Source organism: Trematomus bernacchii, unplaced genomic scaffold, assembly GCF_902827165.1.
Source record: "Trematomus bernacchii unplaced genomic scaffold, fTreBer1.1, whole genome shotgun sequence".
Taxonomy (NCBI): Eukaryota; Metazoa; Chordata; class Actinopteri; order Perciformes; family Nototheniidae; genus Trematomus; species Trematomus bernacchii.
The window spans coordinates 6,426,710-6,446,239 of NW_022988043.1; the positions used below are offsets into that span (position 1 = coordinate 6,426,710).

A 19,530-nucleotide genomic window follows, 5' to 3' on the forward strand; every position below is an offset into this window, starting at 1 on the left:
AGCCCTGGCAGAGAGTTGGAGCCGTCGCTGGTGGGGGCTGGTCTCATCACAACATCATCAGGGCGTTTCAGGCAACACAAACACACGGCAGCGGGCCCCCTTATCTTGGAATTGGTTCACCCTGAATGGGACAGCAGTTCCTTTACATGCAGGTTCGTAAACGCGTCTTTCTTGACAGTTATATGCAGGCCTAGTGCTTTCCCTAATATCGCCTGTGCACGCTTTATTGTTAGCATATTCCTCCGTTAGCTAGCCTGCTGTCGCAGACAGGCGGCCGTTAATGACTGACTAGTGCAGCAGGTGCAGCGGACACTAGCAGCCTCATCTAGCCTATCTAACTTAGCATCTTGTAAAACAGCCTTGCCCATCTGTTTACTAGCTGACAGTAGCCTAATGACAGTGACCAATCAGAGACCATTAGAGCATCTATGCCAAAATGTCCCTGTGGGCTGGTGTTATAACGATAGCTTATCATGTTTTCTAAATAGATATTTGATTCTGTTTTGTGACGAGAGTTACCATCTGGCTTATATAAACTGGCCTCCAAAAAAAATTCAGTTTTACAATTGCTTTGGAGAAAGCTTCAAATTGATTATCCCTAGTCTCTTTATGGTCTGATCTTGCTGCTCCTCAGCCCATAAGATCATCGGGACGTCAACTGGTTGTTCCTGTTGTAAGAAAGGGTGGTGGGCTTATGCAGTCTGACTGCAAATTTTAAACAAACCTGATTTATAGAGTTATATGTATTGTATTGATTAATATACATCTTAGCACCTTTTTTGTTTGACCTATGTAAAACAACTGTATATGTTTCTAACACTAGTGATGTTGAATGATATCTCAACATTTAACAGCAACATTGTTTTTGACTCATCTTATCACAGCCCATAAACGTTTCTGTATGACCGTCTGACCTCATCTTCTAGTCTAGAACTCTTTGTAAACCTGTGACAATTAAATTCACTGAACTGTTGATGAACTTTTCTGCTGAACCATGCTGATTTTTTCCATTCAGAAAAAAACCCACATATATATATTTTTTTAATGCAACTAAAAGCTTAGCATAGCTTTTTTTCAGACCTCCTATTCAAATTACCTTGTCGACTACTGGTCTTTTGTCTCGAGACATTTGAGATCTGCAGCATGTAAGGCAGCCTCTTTGTTTCGTATTAAATCAGCCAGGAGCTTCTGTGTATCAGATAGTAAAGGTCTGTCATGGGCTAGCCATCTCTGCAGCTGTAGCTTGTTGTTTGACAGACACATTCACAGCTATGGGCAGTTTAGGTTGATCATTATCTTGTCTTTGCATAGATGAGGCTGACTAGAGCCTGGGGTTAGAGAAAGGAGTTAAGTGGGACCTGTTCTGGCACACAGGTTAATTATGCAAATGTTTTAAATTGTCCAGCATGTCTTTTAATGTCTTCATTTTCTTTTTTCTTGCAGACGACATGACATGTTGAAGTAGATAAAATGAACAAACCCAAAATGGCCACAGATAAAGGGTGAGTTGCTTGGCTATTTGAGGACAACCAAATTAATTGTGCACCCTAACACATGCAGGCTGTGAAATGTAGTATGTTAGTGTTTCTGGGTGAAATCTGCTCTGTCACAACCATCTGTTCACACATTCTCTTTCTCTACCTCTTTCTCACTCTCTCTGTCACTCACTGAGTGCTTACATTCATTCTTTCTAGAATTATTTTGCTTTGTAACTGTCTCCACAAGTGTTTGTTGATGCTGTTTATTTTCCTGTTGCACTGTGCCTCCAAAATAAACTTTTATTGTGCAAGACAGCAGTTAACTAATTGCCTTTCCATTTGAGTTGTCATGATGAAACACTCATCATTAATGCAGCAAAAGGACCTTGCAATAAACCTCTCAGTGTTTTTCCTGATCTCTTCTAGCTTTATATTGTGTTCACTGATGTGACTTAGTCATCCAGTTTGTAGGTTTAGGCTGTATTTTCTTCTTGCTATGTTTTCCCTTTGCTAGATCACTTTTTTCATCATTCTTTCCCTTTTTCAATGTTTTCTTTTTCTGTTTATACACACACACACACACACACACACACACAACACACACACACACACACACACACACACAACACACACACACACACACACACACACACACACACACACCACACACAACACACACACACACACACACACACACACACACACACACACACACACACACACACACACACAGTTTCTGTCTTTATAAGGATATATGAGAAACTTCGCTCCACAGGGTTCAATCACAGAGTTTTGATTCTCTCTCCCATGTTTGCCGTTGCTGTACTAACAACTGACCTCTAACCTTGTGTTTCCAGCTGAGCCCCACTGAGCTAAGATTATAACCGGGGGATGGGTCACTTTCCCAGAAATAGTGAAGCGCTAAGAAACTGCCTCAATGGTCAACTTCATTGAAATGAATTAAAAAGAGATAATATACAATAGCATACATTGCCTATGTGGGTGTTTTATATTTAGCACTGCCCTTTAGTACAGAGAAGGCTATTTATGTTGGTTATTATTCGGGTTTAGACATATTTCGCTCACTTTAAGCATAAAAGGGCATGTGCCCATATGAGGGGCTGCTATGTCTGTTCTCCTGGTTAACTCCATGCTGGATAAACTAAAACTGATCCATCATTCTAATCCATTTTTAATCTCAGACATGAAGCAGGAAATAGTAACAGATTTCTCTCTTAGCACATGCTTATGTATTAAGCACCCACTTTGTAAATGCATCCATATGACACACTACACTTTTATACTGACCTCAGACCTTTCCAGATGGACTTGAATATGCAATATATAAATACATACATATAAATACATACTTTTTTCTTCATTTTCCTTTCATTAAAAGCTTATAATGGAATGGATTAATGTATAACATGTTCATGTTACATATATTTCTCCAAAAAGTAAAGCTGTTTGTTTGTGTGCGTGCGTGTTTCCAGCGTTCCCAGTAACTCCAGGGTCCTGATGCTCCTGGCCCAACTGGAGAGGATGAATGGAGAGACCATGGCGAGAGATGTCGAAACAGCAAGACAGGTCACTGCAAAGATATATCATCTCATACAGACACAGGGTGAGAGCAAACACACACACACAACATGCAATGCACTGTTCTGAAACTGTAACAAAAGAAAGACTAAATCTAGTAATTTCCCTGTATTTATGTGTTTGTTCAGAGACATGTGGTATGTGAGTATTGGTGTTATCTCAAGCTAAGTGTGATAACATGAACAGTGCTGCCACCTCTTGGTTTGTGCCGATGTATTAGACTTAAATCGTTTTGTTGGCAGTAACTTATGTCGGCATTGTAATATGTTTTTACAAAAACGATAACTCTAATTGTAATCAAATCAACCACTGTGTTAACTATTACATAAGCAAATATACAATATTGAATAGAATGAAGGGTTACACATACAGGAGCATCTCCCCTCCAGATTAGCACCCTGCTCTTAAATTGGGACAAAAACAGGGAACACATAGGTAGAATAACTAATAACGTAATTTATTGACTACAACATATTCAAAACATGCCCAACAAATATTGAGTAAAAGTGTAGGGAGTGGATTACTAATAATTTGCTGCATGGCTGTTGTGCTGTTAAAAAGAAGGAAAATAAATATCTAAACCACAACACAGAAGTGTGTGAGATGAGATCAGTCCCAGAGGACTGGCTCGGTGTGTCCCATGACGCTGATTACCCTCCACCTGGTCTGCAGCCCTGGCGACAGAAAGCAAAGCAACATCCCAGCACACAGAGCAGAGGGGCCGTCACATTTATTCCACACACTCGTCCTCCTTTTCACAACCTGGTGCCTACACTACAACGTTACTTCAACGACGGCAGTTTGAGTCAGAGGTTCCGGTGGATGATGCTAGGAGCTAATGTTGACTTATGGTACTCATTTGAGGCCATCTATCATATTTTACCTTTGGAGCCACACATGGCTGTATGCAGGTTAAAGCTCATACAGTAGAACTCCTTTCCACCTCTAAACTTTGATGCGTTACCTTGGTTCTCTTTAAATTGCCGCTAAGCTTCAGCTAGTCAGGTTGAGTTTAACTAAAATTAAACTGTGTTCAGTGCAGCTGCTGTGTACATAGAGATGAGTTAGGGGTAGTCAAAGTGTGGATAAATTGATACAGTGTCTTCAGATCTGGTTCTCTGATTATTCCTTGAAAGGAGAGCAGAGAAGAAGATCTGACAGCAGAAGAAGCGTTGAGCCGCACCGCTGTGTCGAACACGACTGAAACATGAGTTTGTCTCTGTTAGCAGGGCCTCTCTGACAGTCCAAAGCCTAGGAAGAATAGAAATCTCTGATGCATGCTGTGCTCTACTCCTGTGCTTTAACACTTAGCTGATTAATGCCAAAAGTAGTTGTGTTACTTGTAAACTACTGTACATGTTATTTATCAAGCAAAGATGTCAAACATTTTCTGTGGCAACTTTTAAAATGTCAGAAGGATTTGTTTTTATCCCTCAGTTTTAGATTATGATTTTACATTTTGGTACATTTAATATCTTTGTACTTCATACGATACATACGATATTACTTTATTTGTCAGATCAAGTCTGAAATTTGACTTGCGTCACAGCAGCTCCATGTCCAACATCAACAGACAAATATCCAGACACAAATACATGAAACACAAACAACAAACATTTAACATAACAGCACAATCAGTGAGAGAAAAGCTGCTCAAAGAGCCTTCAGCGTGCATTTGATCTGGGATTTAGCTCTGTATTTACTGAGAGGATTGACTGATGCACAAAGGAGTGCTTCAGTCTGACTTTATTGAATCGTGGGACCCTGTATCTCCGATTAGATGGTAGCAGTTCACTGTTCAGAACATGGTTTGGGTCAGAGTCGATGATGTTGTTGGACAGCCTCACTAGGTTGATATGATAGGCTGAGTCATAGAGTCTCTGACAGGGTTGAGCAACAATCTTTGAGCAGATTTTTAACAGGTGGAGCATGTTTTGATTTTAAAGCTGCTGACAAACATTTGTACCAGGTCATACTGTTGTTTATCTTGGGCTTTTGGAAATTCGATAGGCATTTTGTACTACTTTGGGACACATTTTTAACCAAACATTGTTTCAGTTAATAGAAAAAAGCACCAATTTTATTGACCGATTAATCAATAATGAAAACATGAAATACTTTAAATACAGTTTTTAATTAAAATATTAAGAATCGTTTACCACAGTACTACAGATTTGAACTATTTACATTATGCTTATTTGAATACTTAAATAAAAACTCTATAATTTATATTAGTTTTTAATCAGTGGCACTTTCTTGCCACTACGAGTTTCTTAAGCTAGGGCAAGTTAGTCATAAGAATTTAGGTAAAGTAGAACCTTCGGTGTGAATCTGAAAATGTGTGCTGAATCATCTCCTTGAAGTTTTAAGCATGCTGACATTTTCATACTTCTTTACTCTTCATCTCCTCTCACCATAATTCATCCCGTCCTCCCACTTTAAAGTTAAACGTTAATCCGTCCCAACGGCTGGGCTCAGTGGAAAGGCTTCTGTGTGTGACCCTGTTATTCCTGATATATCAGCTGTCCTTCTCTCATCTACTGTTGGCTGTCTGTCACACCCCGCCTGCAGCCTCAACTTGAAATGTGTATGAGCGAGACGTTGATGAGGGGGAAAGACGGGGTCTGGCCCGGTTCACGGTAACTAAACACCCCAAGACCGGCTTTGCTGTACTCTTGTCTCATGTTCATAATTTGTGGAGCTTAGTAGACAGTCTAGAGATACAAAGATAGTAAACAAGGATGATAACGAGAAGGAAAGTATGAATTGGATGAAAAATCAATTAAATATAATTATTTTAAACAATAAGCTTCACAGACCATAGTAAATCTTGTGTGGTTTAATAGAAAATGTGTCTAGTATAAAAGGTAACAATTCTACATTTTTTGCTGTCAGAAATTCAGTGTTTGTTTTTATTTGATGGCATGGCAGCTTTCTCTTTCCTCACTGTGCTGATTAGGAGAAAGGGGGGAGGAAAGAGGAGAGGGCGTGTGAAGAGAGGTTTCCTATACAGTTGTCGGTTTTCTATAGGAGCAGCTGGTGGTCTAGTTTCTGGTTCGTGCAAGGGGAGGTTTCTGCTTACTGAGTTCATGGTGTCCTGAACCTTTGCTTAGTGTTGGCACCATAGGTTGGCAAAAAGCTGGAGGATTGAGAGTAGAGCAGTTTGCTTCTAGCCTTACAGGGATATTGAAGTACAAAATATGTTCCAAAGGGCATTTTCACTTCATATAGCCCATCAAACGTTGACAATTAGACTCACAGTAGACCTGTGCAACCTTAGAGACTTTTGAGCCTGTTCACCTGGGATTTTGGAAAAAGGACTTTTCTTTTTACCCAAAGCTTTAGTCAATTTTAAGAGTTTTGAAATGGAGTACCGCTACAGCAAGAGATATTATCAATCTGCAGTTTCCCCAGAGCCACCAGGTAAGATTAAGAATGAAATATATAATTCAGGTGTTTTTGATCAAATGTATATATTTTTTGGGCATTTTACATTGCAAATATTTCACCTTCTTCAGGCCAGGTGAGATAACAATAACCATCGAATGTGTACAGTTAATGTGCACTACTTCAAGCAGTCATACATGACTTATATCTACGATCACTCGAAATGAAAAATATGTAGGTTTCTGTGCGGATCAGTTAGCTGTCAATCTGCTCTACTCAGATCATCGGAATTAAAATATATAGATTGCAGTAAATAGATAGATTGTAACAAATCATAATTTGTAATTATTTATTATTTTTCAGTGATCTATGTGCAATCCCTTGTGTGTATGTTTGTTTTAGATTTTTGAGGATTAGTGTTGAAAGGCCAGTTTGTTTTGGAGAGCTTTAAAAAGTCGTGTGTGTGTGTGCTGTGTGTGTGTGTGTGTGTGTGTGTGTGTGTGTGTGTGTGTGTGTGGGTGTGTGTGTGTGTGTGTGTGGTGTATGTGTGCTGTGTGTGTGTGTGTGGGTGTGTGTGTGTGTGGTGTGTGTGTGTGTGTGTGTGTGACTGTGTGTGTTGTGTGTGTGTGTGTGTGTGTGTGTGTGTGTGTGTGTTGTGTGGTGTTGTGTGTGTGTGGTGTGTGTGTGTGTGTGTGTGTTGTGTGTGTGTGTGTGTGTGTGTGTGTGTGTGTGTGTGTGTGTGTGTGTGTGTGTGTGTGTGTGTGTGTGTGTGTGTGTGTGTGTGTGTGTGTGTGTGTGTGTGTGTGTGTGTGTGTGTGTGTGTGTGTGTGTGTGTGTGTGTGTGTGTGTGTGTGTGGTTGTAAAAGTGTGGAGTTTATCATCAATCATAAAAGCTGCATGGTTGACATCATTGCCATATTTACCTGCTGCGGGTAATTCCAGATACATGAAACCCTCACGTGTGTAGGATCATCAACAGGCTTCATTTTGACCCAACCCCAGTTGGTGTTTGTTGGAAAAATATGAAGAAAGACGGTTGAGTTTCTTTGCTGACAGAGTATTTTTCAGATTTAACTGTATTTTGTGTATGTCAATTAGTAATAATTATTCATTCCATACCCATGTTGATTTGATTTATTGTATATTCTCTTCAACACGTGTCATAGCATTAGACCATAAAAGGTGGAAAATGCGTGTGTCAAATAAACAAGATACCTGTGTATTCTAGTTAATAAAATCCAGTATTTAACTTGACATTTCAATATTACACAGATTCTTTATTGCATGTTATTATTTTATGTAAATGTAATCCTCTTTAATAAGTTAATACTGGTTTCAAAACGGTGCTATAAAAGGAACTAAGGGCCACTTTCAGGTTGAAGGACTTCTGCCCAGTATCTGTTGTTGACTCTCAGTCATGTGTTTTTGTTTGGAGAGTTTGCATTTGTTTCAAAACAGGACTGGCTCAATCACGGAGGCCTCTTCACTGGAATCTGTCAGCCCATAAATTACAGGGCAGCTGTGCGGCGTGATTTGAAAGGGTTGAAGTAGGAATAACAGCACAATCATTTATTTTCACATGTTTTTCAGTGGGATAGGTAAAGGTAAAGCTTGTGTGCGGAAGGAACTATTACCACCTTGTTACCACAAGGTAACAGTTAAAGAAAAATAATCTATTCATTGTGCAATGAAGCAGTAACCCAGGGCAGAGGTCTTCACACGTTCCAGGATAATCCACTGTGACGTTGGGATTTGCCTTTATGGCCCAGCCAACGTTTACAGGACAAGCTGCTGTACGTGGAAAAACAGCCCTCACATTGTTTGTACAGGACCAAGCACAGCTGTTTATCTTCACATCTCTGATCCTTTTTGTTTTGTTGTGTGTTGCAGAGAAGAGCGGAAAAGAGGTGATGTCCAAAGGCTCCAGTGGCATGGAGGTCATCCTGGCTTCACTGGAGGTAAACTCACTCATCAACACAGCAGGAGATTATCAAAGACCTACCATTGTGTGTGCTAAACTAAATTAGCTTGATATTTAATGTACAGTAAGATAACACGAGAATGATATCAATCTTATCATACAACTCTTGTGAGAAAACAAATCAGCAATAGGAAGATGTCTTTCCCCTCCCTTTTAGGAATCCTTCTTAAACCTATTAGACATCTCCAATATGAGATTGGCCAGAATTAGCTCAGTGTTTTCAGGCAGACATAAGAAGCATCCCTGGTTTTGTATAAACAGCTCTAGGAAACTACACTACAGATGACACATCAAAGGCCCACAGTAATATTCACTATGTATACATCTGAATGTTTTTTTAACATGTGTAATGTATGTGGCTCTGGCAGAACACCAGGGACGTCCCAACCACTCTGAACATCTTGTACATACTCAGTGAGCTGCTGACTGTGGGTATGTAGAGCTTTCCCTTTTTTTCCAAACCCAAAATTGATGAGCATTGACCTGATTTTTAGAGCTAATGACAACATTAACTTCCTTGCTGGATAATAAGTTAGCGGACAATTTAACTGTCCTTTCCAATATTCTTTTATGACTCTGACTAGTAGTAAATCTGTTCTAAAAAGCATAAACAACTCAGTTTAACACTCTAATAAATGGTGATAGTAACTTCAGCTGGGATGCATAATGTTTTAAGGTTTGTGCTTACCAGGATTTTCACTGCATATTTCCATGATGAATTATGTTTTATCACATCTAATGCTGTCTGTTTTCTGTCTATAGGCAGAGGTCGCAGGGTGGGAGTATTTGTGTCTAAAGGAGGAACAGGAATATTATTCCAGATTCTGATCAGTGCCAGTAAAGAGTTGCCTCCCAGTGAAGAACTCATGCTGCAGCTTCACTCACTGCTCGCCAAGGTTGGACCAAAAGGTAGGATCAATGTCACAGTTTCACACAAACACATCGACGTTTGCTTTTGTCTCTGTTCTCATCATTTAACTGTGTTATATGTCCAAAATGTCCCTTATGTCAGTCTGGTCTGTGCTATTAAAGGTGCCCTGTTAACATTCCTTTAAACAAATGAAAGCAATGTTTACGCTGTTCCTGCTAAAGGAAACACATTGTTTATCAAGGAGCATTTACTTCCTCATCAAATATTTTAGATGCATTGCTTACTGAACCGGCAGTGTTCTTCTTTGCAGGAAAATGTATACTTTTCTTGCACGTAACTGCCACCTGTAGATCAATAAAATAGTGGTTGAACCATCCAAAAACATTGAAAATGACTGATGTATTCTCTGCATGAACATGTCTTCAGACAGAAAATTCGGAGTAAAGGCGCGTCTGAGCGGCGCGCTGAACGTCACGGTCAACTTAACGAAACAGAACCTACAGAATACCAAATTGCTTCTGCCCTGCCTGCAGGTTCTCAGGGTTTACTCCACCAACTGTAAGTACTTTTAAACTCGACAGTTGTAGATTTTCCCTGTGTCCTCCCTCTCAATTTCAAATTTTGTCTGATATTTATTAATGTATTGTTCTTTTAAAGCGGTGAATGCTATTTCTTTGGGCAAGAATGGAGTGGTGGAAATCATGTTCAAAATTGCATCGCCATACAGCAAGAAGAACACCAGCCTGCTTAAGTAAGCCATCGATTGCTTTAATGAGCCATCATGAATGCTGTGTGTAAAACAAACCGTCACATACACTGCCTCTACTTTTCTTCCTTCAGAGATTTTAACAACTTTTAATCTTTCAATGAGCTTTTAAGCATACCATGTAACACATTGTCTTGTTTCTAAACCAACAGGGTAGCTCTGGACGCACTGGGAGCGCTGCTTAAATCCAGTGAGTAATTTGCATTGTAACATTGTCTTTTGTCTCTACAGTAGTTTAGTGAGCTTTCTTCTTCTGACACTCACACATAATTTTCACGAATGCTTTGCCTGTCCTTGACTGATATTCTGTTTCTCACTGACGCAAACGCACTTTGTGATCATTCAATATGGATTTTAAGTAACCTAACCTAACCTAAAAGAAAGAAAACGTTTTACACCTCCCATGCTTCTCTTCATCCCATTCCACAGTCGTAAAGTAAAAATCCTCACTGCTTTCTCATGTCCCTCTTCCATGTTTCCTTGCAGAAACGAATGCTCGCCGTGCAGTGGATGGCGGACATGTGCATATCTTGCTCGCTCTGTACCAGGACTGGCATCGCAATGACACACGCCATCGCCACATGCTGATTCGCAAAGGGCTGCTGGTCTGCCTCAGGAACATTACCAACATCAAGCTCGGCAGGAAAGCATTCATAGACGCTGATGGCATGCGGATCCTCTACAATTCCTCCACTGTGAGTGAGAAGGCGACATACGCATGGCAAACAATAACAGCATTCAGCACATATGTTCTGCATACACACACTTACACTGCTCTACTTTCTGTGTGGTTGTATTTTAAAGGAGTGTCTCCCGGTGCGGACTCTGGATCCACTCGTCAACACTTCAAGTCTCATCATGAGGAAGTGTTTTCCTAAGAACCGTCTGCCTCTGCCCACCATCAAATCGGCCTTCCACTACCAGCTGCCACATATACCTGCTGCAGGTCCTGTGGCGCAGCTCTACAGCCAGCCACCTGGGGGTGAGAATCACTAACACACACACACACACACTCACACTCACACAGTTCACTAGAGAGCGCCCCAGCATAGTGTTTGCGCACACCTTTCATTGTTTTTTTATGCCAAACAGACAGACACTTAAACTTATTTAACGCGGTTAGCTCTCCTAGATTCAGTTCTACATAATAAATAAACACATACACACACACAAATAATGATTACATCCCTCGACCGCATGATTGGTTAATGGCAATACTGCTGCACACAATATGCCTTACAGGAAGAAAGATTCTTCAGCTCTGCAACAGGCCCTTAAAGAAGGGTAAGACGTACGTAAGAAACATCTCCATCCTCAGAAAACATAAAACTCACTCACTGCTGCTTACTCATTTACTTCCCTCATAACTTCATTAAACTAACACATGACATGTGATAGTAATAAAGATGCCTAGTGCACATTGCTTTTTTGCTTGCCTGCTCACTAGTAGACTTGTACTGTCCCCAACTAATACGCTTCCTTGTTGCGTCCACAGGTTGTCTGATGAAAAACTTTAGCCTATTGTCTCTTCCCGTTAATGTATTCTTAAAACATGTTCAATCGAAATATAACTTTTCATGTAGCGCTATACTTGGGTGAATCTCCTTGATGATGTCCACAAATGTCAGTAAAAATCTACCAGGAACATATACCACATAGTTGTGTTGACTCCTATATTGTCAAAACATGTCTAACAGTGTCACAGAACAAGCTACTTGCCTTTCATGTTATCAAAATTCCTCTGTCTTTTAAATCTCTCACTCATCTCTGAATCATGGCTGCTCACATTTTGTAGTTAACATTTTCTCTGTTATAGTAATTCAACTCGGTGCCCGAAATCCGTTTAGTTTCCTGTCTGTAAAATAATGAACTCCTGACTTTGGCAAAGAAATGTAAACCTTAGTTTTAGGGAAAGTCACCTCATACTGTCTGTGTGTGTGTGTGTGTGTGTCTGTGTGTGTACCAGTGGATGATGTGGTGGATGAAAGTGATAACGAGGAGACAGACGCAGACACAGAGAACGATACTGAGAATGAAGAAGACGAGAAGGATCAAAACACTGCGGTAATATTCAGTACTCGCATGCACACACAATATTTCACATACCAACATTATGTGTAGCACTTAGAGTTCAAATTGTTAAATGAATGTTCTCTGTATGCAAGGAGTGTTAAAGAGACACTGCAGAGATGAGGCCCAAGTCAAATATATCGTTAACGTTTTAGCCTTAACATTTTTGCATCATGATTGAACTTCAGTAAGAATTATTGTTGTTTTTTAAAATTATTATTAGCCCTCATTGGCTAAACAATGGGAATCTATTAGTGTATCGGGGGAGTTTGTATCAATGATAAAATACTTAACTTCTACAGATTGTCAGTTTTTTCTGACACACCTCCAGCAGGGGGCAGTCATAAGCCAGACAGTGCCTAACACTCTCATATCACATGCCTCCCATATCTGAAATGTGGTATTTACAACTACGGATTAAATGAAAAAATTGTTCAGCTCCTTAATGAGTGAGTTGGCATTCCAGCGAGGCACTGAACATTTCAGAGCACTATAACATCCTTCTAAAATTAAACATAGGTGTCAAGGTTCTGTGTTCTCTGATCCTTCTCATATTCATAAGATAACAACAGACTTGAGCAATAGCCCAAATACAGAATAAAACTCTATTTATCCCCCATCTGTCAGCCAGACAACACGCATTCAAAAGTCTAACATTGATGTGTGTGTTTTCTCCCTTTGTGTCTTGTCATCAGAATGATGACATAGAGACGGACCTCAACAAGCTGCATCCCAAAAAAAACCCTGGCCGTCCGTTCGAGGAGTTGAGGGTCTATGAGAGGTTCTTCTTGGAGCTTTCTGAAGACTTCCAGGTCAGTCCTTTGTGACTATGTTGACAAAGGTTTTTAGTATGAAAATATGAACAAAACGTCCAGTTATTTCACATGAATTATTGGTGTATTGATATGCAAGTATTTGACAACATTCAACAATGTGTTACTACAATACTCTCGGTTGTGTCTGTATATTTTTAACACATACTTGTTCTTAAGTTTGATCTTATTTGCTCATACTATTGTGCGTCAGAATGAATTATTATGAAACATACATTAAGTTTACATAGAAATATATGTTCACGAGATGAATTTATATGACCTTATTTAGTTTTTATTTTCCTTTTTTTAATCATATGATTGTTAGCTTGAGAAATGTATTTTACCATTTACAACTGTTTTATTTTCATGTTTCATTTGTCCTTTATGTTACTATGATTGATGTTATTACAATGAGATTAATCCATTTTACCCTTACGCTAAGTATTGCTCATTGTTTGTATTGTTATTGGTAGATCTTCAATTTTATTGTAATGGATTGAGTGTGAGGTCTCTACCACATTGTATTACTCATCGCCACATCTTATTCCTGCAGGGTTATAACTTTGAATCCTCAAAGAATCTCTCTACCACATCATCATATTTCTCCTCATCGTCCGCCTCAAATCGATCCTCTCGGCCAATCATAGTGCCCACAGCTCAAGCGCTGTCCCCAAAGCACGCCCACACATTGAGCTCTCAGGAGGATTGCAACCCAACCAAAGGACAGCCCCCCCTGCCGGCTCCTTCAGCTCCCACTCCTGCTCCCCCTCTCACACCTCTAGAACTGGACACCATCCACCTCACCAAGGACCAAGACAAAAAAGAGGAGGCCCACATTCCTTCCCCCGACGCACGTACAACATTGCCCTCCCTCGCCAGGCCTCCATCTCAAGGGCAGATGATTGAACAAGACCTAGCAAATGTGTTTGAGTGTATCTCTCTAGAACAGGAGGGGGCCCTGAACTCAGGAGAAGAAGGAGGAAGGGGACTCAAACAAGATGGATCCCCAGTCAATGCCACGAGACACATTCAGTCTCCTCTGCTTTTGGGAGGTATTGCTACCCGACGTGTGGGAGGAGGCAGCGGCAGTAACCTGGGTTCAGAGTGTGGCTCAGAGGGTGCCGAGGATGAGGGGGGGGAAGGAGCCGTTTTGGAGGTGCCAGACACTGCGCTGCTGCTCCCGCTGCACGACCCCGACCTCTATGTGGAGATGGTGAAGGGAACGCACTCCGTACCCCAGTACGCAGAAGTGGCTTACCCAGACTACTTCGGACATGTACCCCCAACATTTAGGGAACCCCTTCAGGAGAGAGTTTATGGTGTTCAGAGGTGAGGCCCTATTCTAAAAAATGTGATATGCAGAAATGATTTAGCAAATAAACTAAAAAGGGGATTCAGATAATACAAAACTTGAATATTAAATTAGAAACCATGCAATCAGTAGAAAACTGAAACTACAGTGTACTATTGTGTTTTCCGTGCCACACAGATTAATAAGAAAAAACAAAAATGTTCTCTTTATAATATTTACTGTATTAGACACTGAATGTGAGCTACAGTTTACACTTCTAGCTTTGCTTTGTCTTTAAGGCCATGGTTGTGGGTAAAGGCATTTTTTTTTTTACAGCTTATTGCATTCATCCTTATTAATAAACAGTATTTTGTTATGAATAACCTATGTGTGGTTCCATTGTATTAACCATGAATCTGTTTTTTTTGGTGTAATCCTGCAGGTCTAAAATATTCCAGGACATCGAGAGGTTAATCCATCCTAATGATATTGTGGATAAAGTAGTTTATGACCTAGACATTCCCAGGTGAGTCCCTCTTACAGAGTCTGATAACGTAAAGTATTGCATGCTTTGCAGTCTAAACGGACCAAGACATATTTCTAAGCTACCCTTTTGTCATTTGTCTGATTCTGTTGAATACTGTGACATTTTCAAAGGAGATTACCTCAATCTATAACCCACATTTTGTTTTGTTCAGTTGTCCTGTGGTGGAAGATGATGGTGAATCACTGAAGTTCAACTCTCAGTTTGAGTCTGGAAACCTCAGGAAGGCAGTTCAAGTTAGGAAGTAAGTATTTATTTATTCATTGAATCAGTTAAATGGGAAGTAGTAGAAGTCCACAATGCAGTTTTAATTAAGTCACCTTTCAATATCATTAAGCTTTGGACAACCAACGTTTACTATATTTTACTGTGTGTTTTTCCAGATATGAGTATGACCTTGTGCTGAATTCAGACATCAACAGTAATCACTACCACCAGTGGTTCTACTTTGAGGTGAGTGGCATGCGTGTCGGAGCCACCTACCGCTTCAACATTATCAACTCTGAGAAGTCCAACAGCCAGTTCAACTATGGTGAGATACACAACAACATGTAAAACATTGTTTTAGTACGTTATCCTCCATTTGACAGAATATTTTCTTTTCTGAATATTAGATTAAATGAGACTGTATTGAATTGACCTAGCATCCATATCATTGCTTAAAAAAGGACACAGTATACGTTAACCTATAACTAAAACTAGTGTGTGTGTGTGTGCATCTGTTTGACTGTGTGTGTGTGTTCAGGCATGCAGGTGCTGATGTACTCTGTGCAGGAGGCGATCAGCGGCAAGCCTCGCTGGGTCAGAACAGGAACAGACATCTGTTACTACAAGTAGGTGCACTCTATGGGGAGAGTGGAAAGGCAGAAACAACTTTTTTAATAAGAGTTCCAGTAGTTTAATACAACTTACCAATTTTCCATAATGCGGCCGCTGTGCTGCAGTTTAGAAGTACCTTGTATATTTATATGTTTTATAAACAGCAGCTATAAAGCACTCTCGACTAGTTTATTGCTTGCTACACTGACACCGTTATTATGAGTTATTAGTGTACTAAGTACTGCAACATCTTTGAAAAGAATCCTTTAGGTAGAAAAAAAAAAGTGTGATAGACGCTTTACACCCTTTTTTCACAAATTGCACCGCATATTTAGAAAGTACTGCATGTATAATTCTACATGCACTTAGAAGCCATTTTATGAGATACACTTGTACTATGCAAGTCATTACAATTTACTGCTATACATTAACATTCTCTAAATGATGGCTATAATGTTCAGTTTTAGGGCTTTTGGGGTTTAGTTTTTAGACACTATCATAGATGCGTTTGTCCTCTTTATAAGGATGCAACAATAAAAATAGAATATAAAGAATACAGTATAAAGAATGTATGCAATGTACAGAGATAAAACTCCAACATTTTAAACTGAGCAGAAGTTTGAGTGTGATATTATGAAACCGTTACTCATAAAATGTTCTTCCTTCTGCAGGAATCACTTTGCCAGGAGTTCCATTGCAGCTGGTGGTCAGAAAGGAAAGTCTTATTATACGATGACCTTCAGCACGAGCTTCAGCCATAAGGATGACGTCTGCTACTTCGCCTACCATTACCCTTATACATACTCCACTCTTAAGGTAGTTCTATAATAACACTGTTTGTAAACTAGAGAGCATTATTATTTATACAAATCCAAGACCATTTACAACTGTACTTCCCCTCCTAACCACATAGTTAGCTTGTAATACAGGGTGTCCGCGGGGTCTTAAAAAGTATTAAAAGTTGATAAATCAATTTAGCGAAAATGAAGGCTATTAAAAATAATTTAAAAGTATTAAACGGCATTTTCCAAGGTATTACATTTTGTAGCTTGTTTTCAATAAGTATATAAATTGTCCAAAGAGGTTGTATTCTACAGTCTGCCTGAATGTAATCATTGCGTAGGTGTGTAGTGGGATTCTTTGTAGTTTATTTATGGCATCCCGTTGGATTTGACGTCATCTGAACAGGACATCGCGCGCTCACTGCTTGATAGCGTGCGAAGGCCCGTTTACGCCGGTTGTTAAACAACATCGTTATGGGGAAATGCAAGTTTGCGTCCAAATGGTTGGAAGATAAGGAGGAAGGACAATCAATACTGTATATAGTAAAGTGTGTCGCCAATGTAACCGGTTAAAACTCGAAGTGGCGATGAGGTCTTAAAATGTATGGAACGGGTCTTAAAAAAGGTCTTAAAAGGTATTACATTTGACTTCAGGATTCCTGCATATACCCTGTAATAGTTTTGCCCCTACAAAAATGTCAAATGTAATCAATCACTTCATAAACCACAGTATGACCACAGATGCTCTCGCCTCTTAAAGGAGTCCACTGTTGTGTTTCCCTTGCTGTATCACTTATAATTGATTAAAATCTCAGCTCAAATAACTACTGTGCTTTCAAACTACTGAACACTCATTATTTGAATAGTTTTGTTTTGATTATTGCATTTCCCTGCCTTTTTATACAGAGTGACTTATAATACAAAACACAATAGTAAAGCTCAATCTGAATCACTTAATCAAACAGCCAGTGCAACAACAATAATACACACTAACTTGTTAAGAACCCAGGAGGGATGGGGGCTAAAATGAAAGTTGTACATAATGTTAGTGTGCAAAATATAACTTGTCCTTGTGTCCTCAGATGCACCTGTCCAAACTGGAGGCTTATAGAACCCCTCATATCTACCTGAGACAGGACGTCCTGTGTGAAACTTTGGGAGGAAACAGCTGCCCCCTTCTCACCATCACTGCCATGCCAGAGTCCAACTCCAATGATCACATCTGTCAATTCAGTAAGTTAATCACTGAATGCGTTTTTTTTTATTTGCTCACCATCACCTCCATACCGAGCAGGAGATTTGCAGCTTCAGGATTTTTAATAAATCGTTAAACTTGATCAGCAGACTGCAGACTATGACTACTGTATGATATATTTATATTGTTTGAGCTAGGACTTCCATTCTCAGTATTAATACTGAATGGATTATCCTGGCGAAAAGAACCTTCAAAATCATTGAGTCATCATGGGAAAGGTTTTATATACAGCATCCTTTTGATCACATCAGTATGGAAACTGATATAGGTGTTTAAAAATGTATTTTTGTCAGATAACCTGGTAACAGCTGGCAGCTTGAAACCTTTTGTAATATGCCATAATATCTTAACATTAAATGGCTGTTGTATTGCCAGCCTGACAAATATAATCTGGTCATTTTGGTGATGCATGATGCCTGGCTCATGGATAGTTTTGCCAAGATTTCCTCTAAAATATTCTCTAATAATTGACACACATTTTATTTTCTAACGCTTATTTATTTAAAACAAAGGCTTGTTATTAATACATTAGAAAAGCCCTGGGGTATCGGAGCATGCCAATGCTTACCAAACTGTTTTTTTGTCCCCTGTAGTTTACTGATGCTGTTCCTCAGCTGTAAAAACTTTGAATTGAACAATCAGTCTATTTTCTCTCATTCTTTCACTCTCCTCCCCCCTCTTTCTCCCTTTATCTTGCTCCTCAGGGAACCGTCCGTTGATCTTCCTGTCGGCCAGAGTGCACCCTGGGGAGACCAACGCCAGCTGGGTAATGAAGGGCACACTGGAGTTCCTGATGGGCAGCAGCCCACTAGCAGGCAGTCTGAGAGAGTCATACATCTTTAAAATAGTCCCCATGCTTAACCCTGATGGAGTAGTGAATGGAAAGTGAGTAAAAAGAGAAATGCACACACACATTAACAGCTTTCAAGTACACACACTGAAGATACGGTGCACGTTGACCACAGCTTTATTTTCATTAACACACACAAAGCCTTGTACTGAAGGATTCTCCAGCTGTGGCTCTGCTCTCCTTCACTCTCTGTCCTTCCCCTCTTCTGCTGTAGTCATCGTTGTTCTCTGAGTGGAGAGGATTTGAATCGCCAGTGGCAGAGTCCCAACCTTGAGCTCCACCCCACCATCTACCACACTAAGAGCCTGCTGCAGTACCTTGCACACATACAAAGAGCACCACTGGTATGACCTCCAATTAACTTGACTGTCTTCTCTTTGGGGGCATTTGTGCTTTGCTGCCTCATCTTTCCTCGGGAAGAATAAAGAACCACTCTTAACGTCTTCCTAAAGCGTGTGCCACTTCTCCTGTTGTAGCTGCACACTCCGTTTTGCTGCATTTCCACACATGATCAAATCAACACATTCAGGCATTAAAGCATATACCATACACAACAGCCTTCATTGCCCTCTGCACTACACTGTGTGTCAGCAATGTTAGATATATATATATTTGATGAGAGATTTTTTTACTGTACAAAGGGTGATGACTTTATAACACAAAGCAAGGTGAGGTCGCTGTCCTTCCTCTGGAAATAAACCTGAGAAAAAATGTATTTTGAGATGTATGAGAAGTAACACTGTAGTACTATTGACATTTACAGCCATTATAACACAATATCACAGTGTATTTAAAGAAGATACAGTGAATTAAATTACACTATTGTAACTATCTCTAAGGATTTGTATTCAACCCATTATTTGTATAGTTTATTTGAAACAATACAAATAAAGGAGGAGGAAATTAAGCCCATTTGGATCACTGCCATATACATCCTGATCATAATCCTTTCCCTCCTGTGTGTGTGTGTGTGTGTGTGTGTGTGTGTGTGTGTGTGTGTGTGTGTGTGTGTGTGTGTGTGT

General features: G+C 39.8%; 1 protein-coding gene across 3 annotated transcripts in view; it reads left to right on the plus strand.

Annotated features, from left to right (window-relative positions):
* Positions 1-28: 28 nt before the first annotated feature.
* agtpbp1 (ATP/GTP binding protein 1) overlaps positions 29-19,530 on the plus strand; it is a 28,517-nt gene continuing 9,015 nt past the window's right edge. For 2 of the 3 annotated variants that reach the window (XM_034117948.1, XM_034117949.1), the window contains exons 1-22: positions 29-152; positions 1,444-1,502; positions 2,972-3,102; positions 8,355-8,422; positions 8,814-8,877; positions 9,208-9,354; positions 9,743-9,874; positions 9,974-10,067; positions 10,235-10,272; positions 10,569-10,777; positions 10,887-11,064; positions 12,049-12,146; positions 12,848-12,964; positions 13,521-14,296; positions 14,701-14,784; positions 14,957-15,046; positions 15,186-15,334; positions 15,548-15,635; positions 16,293-16,437; positions 17,486-17,636; positions 18,363-18,543; positions 18,723-18,852. In XM_034117948.1, coding sequence (XP_033973839.1) covers positions 1,471-1,502; positions 2,972-3,102; positions 8,355-8,422; positions 8,814-8,877; positions 9,208-9,354; positions 9,743-9,874; positions 9,974-10,067; positions 10,235-10,272; positions 10,569-10,777; positions 10,887-11,064; positions 12,049-12,146; positions 12,848-12,964; positions 13,521-14,296; positions 14,701-14,784; positions 14,957-15,046; positions 15,186-15,334; positions 15,548-15,635; positions 16,293-16,437; positions 17,486-17,636; positions 18,363-18,543; positions 18,723-18,852 — 3,102 coding nt within the window. In that variant the 5' untranslated portion in view covers positions 29-152; positions 1,444-1,470. Of the gene's footprint in view, positions 153-1,443; positions 1,503-2,971; positions 3,103-8,207; positions 8,258-8,354; positions 8,423-8,813; positions 8,878-9,207; positions 9,355-9,742; positions 9,875-9,973; positions 10,068-10,234; positions 10,273-10,568; positions 10,778-10,886; positions 11,065-12,048; positions 12,147-12,847; positions 12,965-13,520; positions 14,297-14,700; positions 14,785-14,956; positions 15,047-15,185; positions 15,335-15,547; positions 15,636-16,292; positions 16,438-17,485; positions 17,637-18,362; positions 18,544-18,722; positions 18,853-19,530 lie in introns of those variants that run through there. The other variant, XM_034117950.1, reaches the window with a different exon arrangement.